General features: G+C 39.6%; 1 protein-coding gene across 1 annotated transcript in view; it reads right to left on the reverse strand.

The window, feature by feature from the left end:
* Positions 1-4: 4 nt before the first annotated feature.
* The window catches only part of LOC144528721 (uncharacterized), a 15,982-nt gene continuing 2,536 nt past the window's right edge, over positions 5-13,450 (reverse strand). The window contains exons 2-4 of the mRNA XM_078267502.1: positions 6,200-8,792; positions 1,566-1,683; positions 5-1,092 (exon numbers count right to left, since the gene is read on the reverse strand). Of these exons, the coding sequence (XP_078123628.1) occupies positions 852-1,092; positions 1,566-1,683; positions 6,200-8,714 (2,874 nt within the window). The 5' untranslated portion in view covers positions 8,715-8,792 and the 3' untranslated portion in view covers positions 5-851. The remainder of the gene's footprint in view (positions 1,093-1,565; positions 1,684-6,199; positions 8,793-13,450) is intronic.

A 13,450-nucleotide genomic window follows, 5' to 3' on the forward strand; every position in this document is an offset into this window, starting at 1 on the left:
CTAACCCTAATCCCTAACCTCATTGAATTACTTGCCTCAAGATTTTAACATGATAATACACATATCATTGGTTTTATGCATGATTAACAGTGTGGTTTTATTCTATGCTGTACTTTAAATGATTTATTGTTATTTATAAATATTTACTTTTTAAGCACTTTTAAACCTTAGCACTTATTTACTCATTTGTAATGGTATGTGTACTTTTTAACTTTGAGGGCAGGTAAGTATGTTAAATAATATTCCTTTAAAGGCATACTATGCAGTTTGACCCAAAACCGAAACCTAACCCATATGAATAAGTATGTGTGGGAAATACAGGAAAGGAGAGCTCTAAGCGATGTCACACAGTTATTTTAGGCTATCAAATGTTTTGTCACATACAGCAAACATCTCCTCACTATCCGCCAGCTGCCTGTCCCCTGAGGCTCCACAAATGGCATCAATAAAAAACTGCGCCAACCTGCATCACCAAACATAACAAACAGTGTTCCAACCAATAACCAACAAGAATGAGTTGGGTGGGGTGTTTGGGGGGATTAGTGCACGGAAGCACAGAAGGGAAGGGGGAGGGGATGGGATGAGGATGAGGGAGGGGCAAGCTAGCCTCTGTTTTGTTTGACGATACTTCGAACGTCAACAAGAAGTGACGTCATCGCTTAGAGCACGTTTAAGTGAATGCAATTGCCCGTTTTTCTGCCTTTACTTCCCAATTCCTCCACCCAGTCATCAGACGAAGCAAGGGAAGCCATCAAGATGAATTTCCCATTCCCTAACCCTAACCCCCTAACCCTAACCCCCTAAGCTTAACCCGTTTCCAACAGTTTTCTAGCTTTTTTCCAACGGATGTTTCAGCGTCCTGCCAGTCCTGTGTGCAGGTCAGCGTTCTCGGTGGGAGCGTCCCCCGTCTCCAGAGCTCTCCCTACGTTCTGCCAGAAGACTCCCGTGTGTTGGCCGGCCTGGGGCCAGCTCAGGTAGGTGCGTCTCTTCACCAGCTTCCTCATGCGGTAGTATGGAGACAGCTGGTGGGCCGGGATCTCCTCCAGAAACAGCAGGACCAACACGTCCTTCTGCTCATCGAACAGACGGAAGCTGCAACAACACACACAGCGGTGGAATGTAACTAAGTATATTTACTACAGTAATGTACTTCAGTCCAAATGTTGAGGTACTTGTACTTTACTTGAGTCTTTTCTTTTCATGCCACTTTCTACTTCTACTCCGCTACATTAATCTGACAGCTTTAGTTACTAGTTACTTTAAACACTAAGATTTCTGCACACAAAACTCATGTAGTTTAAAAAATACAATAGCAAAAACGTGATCAAAAACATTGAAAAACAATCTAAAAAGGTGGGAAAAAGTGTAAAAAACATGTAAAAAAGGATGTGTGTAAGATATGTGTAATTCATGCCTCTATTCAAACAATATCGAAAAAGTATTTGTCTCTCCCCGTTCACCAACGGACATATTGTTACTGAAATAATGTCCCATAGTGGTCCAAAGGAAGGGTGGGACTTCGCCTCTATAGAGCAGGAGGTTCTGACGGATGTGAGTGCCCCCACCTGGCCATCTGGATCTCTCTGGAGCACCACTCGCTCTGCAGGTAACGCCGGGTGATCACACAGATGGTCTTCCTGCTGCCGTATACGGCGTCCGTAATGTTCTCTACGATCGGTTTTCCTGTGGAGAGTTCAGACACACCTGTGGTATCATCAACTGCATCTTTAAGACCCCTTTCTCAGGGTTCCTGTTTTAAAACCAGTCAGCTGGAAACCAGTCAGCTGGAAACAGGGCTGTTCCCCGAACTAAGCTGAAACATAATACCAATGGAAACACCAACATAATACCAATAGAAACACCAACATAATACCAATGGAAACACCAACATAATACCAATAGAAACACCAACATAATACCAATGGAAACACCAACATAATACCAATGGAAACACCAACATAATACCAATGGAAACACCAACATAATACCAATGGAAACACCAACATAATACCAATGGAAACACCAACATAATACCAATAGAAACACCAACATAATACCAATGGAAACACCAACATAATACCAATGGAAACACCAACATAATACCAATAGAAACACCAACATAATACCAATGGAAACACCAACATAATACCAATGGAAACACCAACATAATACCAATAGAAACGCCAACATAATACCAATGGAAACGCCAACATAATACCAATAGAAACACCAACATAATACCAATAGAAACACCAACATAATACCAATGGAAACACCAACATAATACCAATAGAAACACCAACATAATACCAATGGAAACACCAACATAATACCAATGGAAACACCAACATAATACCAATAGAAACACCAACATAATACCAATGGAAACACCAACATAATACCAATGGAAACACCAACATAATACCAATAGAAACACCAACATAATACCAATGGAAACACCAACATAATACCAATGGAAACACCAACATAATACCAATGGAAACACCAACATAATACCAATGGAAACACCAACATAATACCAATGGAAACACCAACATAATACCAATAGAAACACCAACATAATACCAATGGAAACACCAACATAATACCAATGGAAACACCAACATAATACCAATGGAAACACCAACATAATACCAATGGAAACACCAACATAATACCAATGGAAACACCAACATAATACCAATGGAAACACCCAACACAATGCGGTCAGGTGCCTTTGGCGTTGTTATTGACGCTTAAAGTCTTCTTTAGCGTCAGATCTACATACGGTTGGTTGGGACTATGACTCATTAGGTTTAAGGAAAAGATGGTAGTTGGGCTTATTAAAGGTATGTTTCCATGACAAGAATGGGACAGTTGGGTTTAGGAGAAGATGGTGGGTGGGGTTATAAAATGAACGTTTCAGTGACACGCCGGTCTCCTGGGTGAAAGTCCTGTGTTGTATGACCCATCCACCTGGAGCCTATTTTCCCATGTTTTCCTTCGAAGTGACTGGTGGTTGGCGAGTTCTCGCCCAATACTGGACCAATTAAAATAAAGATTGTTATTCCTTTGGGTCACTTACGCACAAAAACAAGGAAAATAGTGTCCAGGTTTTTTTCAACGATTTTGACGCAGTTTTTTCAGTTTGTTTTTGCTTTTTCCAACGGTTTACATTTTTACATTGTTCTTCTACACATTTTCAGCGCTTATTTCTACGTCCCATATTTTCTGATATAAAACAAAAATTGAAAACAGGTCAATGTGACCTGAAGTCAACACAAGACATTCAGGATCGTATCTTGCACCCGGCGCAGCGAAGTGCAAAGCCTGACGCAAGTGTCTTTGCTAGTTTAAGATCGACCCAGTTGTCAATTTCCCGTCCAGCGCCCGCGTCGTTTAAATAGAAAGTGCACCTGCGCCCATCTGTGGCCCCATGGGCGTGCTGGTCTTACAGGGAGGTGTGTTCAGGTGCATTCTGGGCGTGCTGGTCTTACAGGGAGGTGTGTTCAGGTGCATTCTGGGCGTGCTGCCTTACAGGGAGGTGTGTTCAGGTGCATTCTGGGCGTGCTGCCTTACAGGGAGGTGTGTTCAGGTGCATTCTGGGCGTGCTGCCTTACAGGGAGGTGTGTTCAGGTGCATTCTGGGCGTGCTGGTCTTACAGGGAGGTGTGTTCAGGTGCATTCTGGGTGTGCTGGTCTTACAGGGAGGTGTGTTCAGGTGCATTCTGGGAGTATTACTATCTTGAGGCAGTGGGAAGTGATGGCACCATTGACCAACAAAAACCTGGTCTAAAGTTAAGTTAATTTAACTTCGCTTCACGCTATGTGGTTAGATCGTTAAAATAGGGACTCATATTTAACAGTGTTATTGTTACTTTTACCTAAAGTAAAGGACTTCTTTCACACATTGTTTGGTCCATGCATTATTAAAAAAATATTGATATTTGAGATCGCTTTCAATATTGGGAGGCAATTATTTCAAACTACATTTTCTTGTTCTTTTATCTAATGACATTTAGATTAATCTTTTAAGTTTGTCTGTGTCCTCTCTTCCTCTTATCTTCTTCCTGTGTCATGCAGCGAACACAGAGCACATACAGTTTATCTATATATAGTTACAGTATTTGCATCTGAGAGGTTTCACATCTGTTTTTTCTTTTTGCAGCTCTCTGCGTCTGTATGTCTGCTAAACACTCTCTAACACTCGCTTCATCGACAGAAGATACGGAAAAGCATAATATGTCCACTTTAACAGTGTGTTATTGATACTTTTACCTAAAGTAAAGGACTTGTTCCACACATTGTTTTGTTCATGCATTACTTTAAAAAGTATTGGGAGGCAATTGTTTGTCTGTGTCCTCTCTTCCTCTTATCTTCTTCCTGTCAGAGATGTTGTGAACGCAAAGCACATACAGTTTATATATATAGTTAAAGTGTTTGCGTCTGAGAGGTTTCACATCTGTTTTTTATTTTTGCAGCTATCTGTGTCTGTATGTCTGCTAAACACTCGCTAACACTCCTCGCTTTATTTAACGTGCCTCTTTGGTTTTGGTGCAGCTTGTGGTGGGAGGCCAGTATCAGATGTACTTCTCAGATTGAAATAACGATACGCCATCAGAGTCAGCTTTAAAAAATCAATCTGGGTCGAAGGTGTATAGACGCTGCTGTGAACACCGCCTCGACCTGATGTTAGGGGCAAGTAAAAAAAACATAACGCCATAACAACCCACTTGCCCTTTCAATCACCATTGTATCATAAATGACGTAATCGTTCTCTTGTTTTCAAGCCATGATGTCTCGCTCTTCCTCATGGGCGGGAAATGCAGAGAAAGGGGAGGTAACCTTCCTCCTTATGACCTCATAAGGAGGAGATTCCTGATTGGTCCATCTGAGCTTTAATTTTCTCAAAGGCAGAGCAGGATACCCAGGGCTCGGTTTACACCTATCACCATTTCTAGCCACTGGGGGACCATAGGCAGGCTGGGGGAACTCATATTTATGTTAAAAAACCTGAAATGTTCATGCCATGGGATCTTTAATGTTGAACACTGCATAGCAATTGTTATTTTGATATAAATGCCAGACACAAGCTTCACTTTTCTAGTCACCGACCTTTTCAAAAATTTTGCAGAAAAGCTGAAGCCGTGTGGGTTGGTTGAAAACACTGTCTGCAGGTGACTTTTTAAGGCTACATTTGTACTACGTTTTGGTTTTTAAGCAGAGTATCTTTAGCTACTGTAAAATAACTAATTTCCATCTGCAGGTGAAGTTTTAAGTAAGTTTATTCATATAGTACTTATCACAGGTGGTAACCTCAGGTGGTAACCTTCAGGAAGTGAAGTAACGTCTGATTTTAACCCAAACCAGCATCTTTTTCTAAACTTAAATGAGTAGTTTGAGTGCCTGAACCCCTAACCAAACTGGGACTATTTCAGTTAACGTGTTTAAAACTGTGAGCGAAACTTTCTATGGTTACAGATATGAGGACGGAAAACGCTCCTGTTGGTCGTATCAAATGGGAGAAATAAACAACCTATATCCTTATATGGTTTGGAGGAACTATTGGCTGTTTTAAGGATTTGAAGAAAATATTTTTCTGGAGAGGACAGTTTCTAGTCTGGCTATCACCAGACCAAGATCAATCTTTTAAGATTGAACATGAGTCTGGGGAGTCTGCTCTGTATTTCCTACTGCCCAAGCTGCGTGATCAACGGGCGTAGTTCAAATGACTCTGTACACAATTGGATAGTCCTTCAACCAATCAGACCAACGATCTGGGTGACGTAGCAGCGACTGTGCCATCAATGGCTTTCTGCGCTTCGGTGGCCGTCATGTTGAATGTAAACAAAAAGCTGCTTGATCGCTTCTCTATCATCATCGATGGTGGCTTGTGCACCAACAATGCGCCAGGTGCATGAGCCAGTTTGTGATTGGTCCCCGCAAATTTGTAACTAAAGCAGGATAGAATAATGTACAGGTTTCCAGCCTGCACTGCAGGGAGAAATCATATCGCCAGCAGATCGGGCTGGGTTTACCGAGTCTAGACAGTTTCTGTATTGAAGTGGGAATTTTAGTGGCAACACTTAAGTATTAGGGCCATTTCCAAAGCTGCTAAAATGTCGGTTTTGTGTAATAAAAACAGCAGACAAGAATAGAAATTCAGTAAGAGATGAAGACGTAGAAGAGTAAAAGTGTACCTGGTTGGAAGTCTCTGTGGTGCAGACAGAGTCTCCAGCCCTGCTCTCCTTCCAGCACCGGCAGCATCTCTTGGTAAACCCAGGCCTCGTCGTGAACATTGTAGGAGATGAAGGCGTCGTAGCGATGATGAGCTCCCGCATTTCTTTTCTTGCTGTCATATAGGAAGGCCAGGAAGAGGTTGTAGGTGTAGGCTAGCTGCCACCTCAGAAAGTGGTAGATGAAGGATGCGAGGAGTGTAAGAATAACCAGACAAGTGCTGGAAATGAAGCAGAGGAAACTAACGTCCATCCAACAGGACAGGATGTCAAAGTCCAGAAGCTTGTTTCCTTGTTCAGCCGCAGGGAAGGAACACGTGTACTGGTAGGCGTTAACAACCTGAATTTGGTTGTTGTTCTTCACCCACTGGATAAAACCGGCGTTAGAGCAGTCACAAGTGAAAGGGTTGTTTTGCAGATCGAGGTATGTTAGTGCAGGGAGAAATTGGAAGACCGTTTCATTGATCATGGTTATCTCATTGCCACTTAGTTTCAAACATCTGAGTGCAGACAGATCCGCCTGGAACAGAAAATCCAAAGACTTGATCTTAGTTTCCGAGAAATCGAGAACCTGCAGTTGCGGCATTGGCTGAAAGAGTCCAGGATCCAAGTCTGACAGATCAGTCTGTCTGATTGTCAAACTCTTGAGCTGACTATTGTATTGAAAAGTGTCCACATCTGGTGCAGAAATGTAGAAATTCTCAGCTGTGAAGTCTTCTAAATGTTTCATAGCCTGGAGCATTTCTGTTGGTATGTCAAAGGGATAACCAGTGTGAGAACCCTTGCATATTACTGTGAGAATTTTCATGGATTTTAAATGAAAGAAATCTTTATAATAGTTTGGTTGAGGACCTTTGAAACCGTCAATAATAAAGTAGGTTGTGAGATTTTCCAACTGCTGTAAACCTCTGAATTTATTTTCAAATTCCAGTGGAAGAGATACACTTAGGTTACTTAGGTTATTCAATCCATCGAAAGCCTTACGTTTCACCCTCCCGATATGTTTTGACACCACATCTAAATGTTTTAAGGACCCTAAACTTTGGAAATCCCCCTTATCAAGAAGAAGTACAAAGTTGTTGCTCAGATCCAAGTACTCAAGCTTCTTCAGGCCTATTTTAAAGGCGTCTCCGAATGTCCACAGCAGGTTGTCGCTCATATCTAAAACCTTCAGGTCATTAAGACTTTCGAAGACGCATCTTTCCAATTTGGCAATGTGGTTGGTGTGCAGATAAAGCTCTCTGAGGCGCGTTGTGTTTGTGAAATCCTCACAGCTCAACTCAGAGATAGTATTGATACCAATATTTAGGATCTCGAGAGAGGAGAGACTCCGAATGTCATCGGGCACCTTGGTGAGGAGGTTGTTCTCTAAAGTTAGAAACCTCAGTTGCTTCATCAGTCGAATCGAGCCTTTAGACAGTTCAGACATTGAAGTAGACGACAGATCAAGCTCACTGAGCTGAGAGCAGGCTACAAGTTTCGCACTTATATTGGGGACTTTGTTCCAAAACAGTTCCAGCTTCTTAAGTGTCTGTATCTTGCAAACCGTAGCTAGGAGACCTTTGTTGATCCACTTCTCCATATAATTCAGTCTCAGATGCATCAGTGAGTCGAGGCTCTGCAGGACTTTTCGGATCCCTTCGAAAGTAATGTACGGGAAACTAAAATACAGCTGAGTTATGTTCCTGAGTATTGTCTTGTCAGGTATGTCCCATTGCCAGCCGGCAACATGGCCACACCCAGAAAAGTCTATTATCTCAAGGTGAGGAAAGATCTGTGTTGTGATGCTGAACTTGTCAAACTTTTCATTTTCCGAAACATCTAACACCTTCAGGCTTGAGGGCGCATTCAGCAGCAGATCTTTGGTCTCAAAGGAGGGAACTAGATTACCTCTAATGCTCAGTTTCTGTATAAGTGGTAGCTGTAGGATGGGCTGAATGTCAGCGACTTGTCGGAGCTTGTTTGAGTCTAAAATCACGGTTTCTAATCTGGACAGGGACTGAAAGGCCGAGGTATGAATTGACTGAATGTTGTTACTGGAGAGATCAAGCATGGTAAGGTTGGACAGTCCCTGAAAGAGGTTGCCTGTCAGGTCGGTGAGTTTGTTAAAGGCCATGTGGAGCCTTGTTAACGCCACCAAATGGATGAAAGATCCATCGTCCACGTGAGCAATCTCATTTCCATCCAGCCACAAAAATCTGAGTTTTGACAGATCCCGGAAATCGTCCGTGTTGATCTGTTCGAGATGATTGTGCGAGAGGTACACTACACTCGCATCTCTGGGTATGTCATCAGGGACAGTTACAAGGTCATGGTTTGTGCAATCCAAAACAACATCGGCCAAGATGTCGTTAGAATAACCGATGGAGCAGTTTTTCAGAGAATAAGCCAAGGAAGGGTTCAGATGATGCACGAGACAGAGAAGTAATACAAGAAGTGTCTGTATGTAGTACAAAGACAAGCCTCCCATTGCTGGCATGATGCCAATGTTTAGGACCGTCGCTGGAAGGAGTTACTGCAGGCAGAGATTAGTTGAATGTTGTTCAAGGAATCACATCTGTAGAGGACAACAGAACACGTCACACAACATTACTTTATCCTGCAAAGTAATAGCTTCACATTTTGGAAAAAACACTTCTTATTAACTTTCTTTCTTGGGTGCGGTGTGAAAGTTTATTCAAACTCTGGTGCGGGCCAAACAACGATCCCCGTATGGCGTCATGATTGTGTCATATCTCGCGAGCGTAATAAAGCTCCACGAGCAAATTATATCATTTAACACCCGCAGATATCACTCTTTTGCGCACTAATTCAACAATCGAGAGGGAACAGGCAGCTGAAAGCGTGAATCTTAACGTAGGGAGATGGAAAGAATGGCACATGCGTGAATAAAAACTAAGCAGCACGTGCACAGAGCAGCCACCTTGTGCCTGCGAGTGTCTGCTGTGCGAGCGGACGAGAGCACACACGCTCTCGCAGGTAAAAAGTTGATTTCTGCACGCCCGCATGAAACTGACTTTTGACATTTTGGGGGTGGAAACCAAGGAGGAACTGGCCCTCCTCTCATTGGTCACTTTCTAGGTGACACCATCACGGACCTCCTTAGTTTACCTTGATTGACAGCTTTCATTCAGGAAACTCTGAGTTGTTGTCCTGGCCAAAGAACAGTTTTTCTATCTTTATAATGATGAAGCAAAAGATAGCACCGTAAAAAAAGGAATATATGTGTCTCTCATCCATGTTGGTTGTATTTATCGGCTACAGAGCTCCAGGAAGCCGGCTACAGCGGCAGTTGTTAAGTCGCCAACAGGTGACTACGGTGGCTGAGACGGTTCAATACAAATACAAAAGCTACAACACAAAAGCAAAAGCTACAACACAAACACAAAAGCTACAACACAAATACAAAAGCTACAACACAAACGCAAAAGCTACAACACAAATACAAAAACTACAACACAAATACAAAAGTTACAACACAAACGCAAAAGTTACAACACAAACACAAAAGTTACAACACAAATACAAAAGCTACAACACGAATGCAAAAGTTACAACTCAAACGCAAAAGTTACAACACAAATACAAAAACAACACAGACGCAAAAGCTACAACACAAATACAAAAACTACAACACAAATACAAAAGTTACAACACAAACGTAAGAGCTACAACACAAAAGTTACAAAACTAATACAAAAACTACAACACAAATACAAAAGCTACAACACAAATACAAAAGTTACAACACAAACACAAAAACTACAACACAAATACAAGAACTTTCCTCCTCCGGCTCGTTTGTCAACAACACAAACACAAAAACTACAACAAAAATACAAAAGTTACAACACAAATACAAAAGTTACAACACAAATACAAAAACTACAACACAAAAGTTACAAAACAAATACAAAAACTACAACACAAATACAAAAACTACAACACAAATACAAAAGCTACAACACAAATACAAAAGCTACAACACAAACACAAAAGCTACAACACGAATGCAAAAGTTACAACTCAAACGCAAAAGTTACAACACAAACACAAAAGTTACAACACAAAAACAAAAGCTACAACACAAACACAAAAGCTACAACACAAACACAAAAGCTACAACACAAACGCAAAAGTTACAACACAAACGCAAAAGCTACAACACAAACGCAAAAGCTACAACACAAACGCAAAGCTACAACACAACGCAAAAGCTACAACACAAACGCAAAAGTTACAACACAACACAAAAGCTACAACACAAACGCAAAAGTTACAACAAAACGCAAAAGCTACAACACAAACGCAAAAGTTACAACACAAACGCAAAAGCTACAACACAACGCAAAAGTTACAACACAAACGCAAAAGCTACAACACAACGCAAAAGTTACAACACAAACGCAAAAGTTACAACACAAAAGTTACAACACAAATACAAAAGTTACAACACAAACACAAAAGTTACAACACAAACACAAAAGTTACAACTCAAACGCAAAAGTTACAACACAAACACAAAAGTTACAACACAAACACAAAAGTTACAACACAAATACAAAAGTTACAACACAAACACAAAAGCTACAACACAAAAGTTTCAACACAAACACAAAAGTTACAACACAAACACAAAAGTTACAACACAAACACAAAAGTTACAACACAAATACAAAAGTTACAACACAAATACAAAAGCTACAACACAAAAGTTACAACACAAATACAAAAGTTACAACACAAACACAAAAGTTACAACACAAATACAAAAGTTACAACAAAAAATACAAAAACTAAAACACAAAAGTTACAACACAAATACAAAAGTTACAACACAAACACAAAAAGCTACAACACAAATACAAAAACTACAACGCAAAAGTTACAACACAAATACAAAAGCTACAACACAAACGCAAAAGTGACAACTCAAACGCAAAAGTTACAACACAAATACAAAAGTTACAACACAAACACAAAAGCTACAACACAAACGCAAAAGCTACAACACAAACACAAAAGCTACAACACAAACGCAAAAGTTACAACACAAACACAAAAGCTACAACACAAACGCAAAAGCTACAACACAAACGCAAAAGCTACAACACAAACGCAAAAGCTACAACACAACGCAAAGCTACAACACAAACGCAAAGTTACAACACAACACAAAAGCTACAACACAAACGCAAAAGTTACAACAAAAACGCAAAGCTACAACACAAACGCAAAGCTACAACACAAACGCAAAAGCTACAACACAAATACAAAAGCTACAACACAAAAGCAAAAGCTACAACTCAAATACAAAAGTTACAACACAAACGCAAAAGCTACAACACAAACGCAAAAGTTACAACACAAACGCAAAAGTTACAACACAAATACAAAAGTTTACAACACAAACGCAAAAGCTACAACACAAACACAAAAGTTACAACACAAACACAAAAGTTACAACACAAATACAAAAGTTACAACACAAACACAAAAACTACAACTCAAACGCAAAAGCTACAACACAAACACAAAAGTTACAACACAAACGTAAGAGCTACAACACAAACACAAAAGCTGCAACACAAACGCAAAAGCTACAACACAAACGCAAAAGCTACAACACAAACGCAAAAGCTACACAAAAGTTACAACTCAAATACAAAAGTTACAACACAAACGCAAAAGCTACAACACAAACGCAAAAGCTACAACACAAACGCAACAGCTACAACACAAACGCAAAGTTACAAGCTACAACACAAAAGCCACAACACAAACGCAAAAGCTACAACACAAACACAAAAGCTACAACACAAACACAAAAGTTACAACACAAACGCAAAAGCTACAACACAAAAGTTACAACACAAACACAAAAGTTACAACACAAACACAAAAGCTACAACACAAATACAAAAGCTACAACACAAAAGTTACAACACAAACACAAAAGCTACAACACAAAAGCTACAACACAAACACAAAAGTTACAACACAAATACAAAAGTTACAACACAAATACAAAACTACAAACACAAATACAAAAAGTTACAACACAAACACAAAAGTTACAACACAAATACAAAAAGCTACAAACACAAATACAAAAGTTACAACTCAAACACAAAAGTTACAACACAAATACAAAAAGCTACAAAACAAATACAAAAGTTACAACACAAACACAAAAGCTACAACTCAAACGCAAAAGTTACAACACAAATACAAAAAGCTACAACACAAAATACAAAAAGCTACAACACAAATACAAAAGTTACAACACAAAAGCTACAACACAAATACAAAAGCTACAACACAAAAGTTACAACACAAACACAAAAGTTACAACACAAACACAAAAGTTACAACGCAAACGCAAAAGTTACAACACAAACGCAAAAGTTACAACACAAATACAAAAACTACAACAAAAAATACAAAAACTACAACACAAATACAAAAACTACAACACAAACACAAAAGCTACAACACAAAAGCAAAAGCTACAACTCAAATACAAAAGTTACAACACAAATACAAAAGCTACAACACAAACGCAAAAGTTACAACACAAACGCAAAAGTTACAACACAAACACAAAGTTACAAGTTACAACACAAACACAAAAGCTACAACACAAACGCAAAAAGTTACAACACAAACGCAAAAGTTACAAGCTACAACACAAACGCAAAGTTACAAAGTTACAACACAAACGCAAAAGTTACAACACAAATACAAAAGTTACAACACAAACACAAAAGTTACAACACAAACGCAAAAGCTACAAGTTACAACACAAACGCAAAAGCAAGTTACAACACAAACGCAAAAGTTACAACACAAAAGCTACAACACAAATACAAAAAGTTACAACACAAATACAAAAGTTACAACACAAATACAAAAGTTACAACACAAATACAAAAGTTACAACACAAACGCAAAAGTTACAACACAAACACAAAAGCTACAACACAAATACAAAAGCTACAACACAAACACAAAAGCTACAACACAAAAGTTACAACACAAATACAAAAGCTACAACACAAACACAAAAGTTACAACACAAACGCAAAAGTTACAACACAAATACAAAAAGCTACAACACAAAATACAAAAAGCTACAACACAAATACAAAAAGCTACAACACAAACACAAAAGCTACAACACAAAAGCTACAACACAAATACAAAAACTACAAC

The sequence above is a fragment of the Sander vitreus genome, chromosome 14, assembly GCF_031162955.1.
Source record: "Sander vitreus isolate 19-12246 chromosome 14, sanVit1, whole genome shotgun sequence".
Lineage (NCBI taxonomy): Eukaryota > Metazoa > Chordata > Actinopteri > Perciformes > Percidae > Sander > Sander vitreus.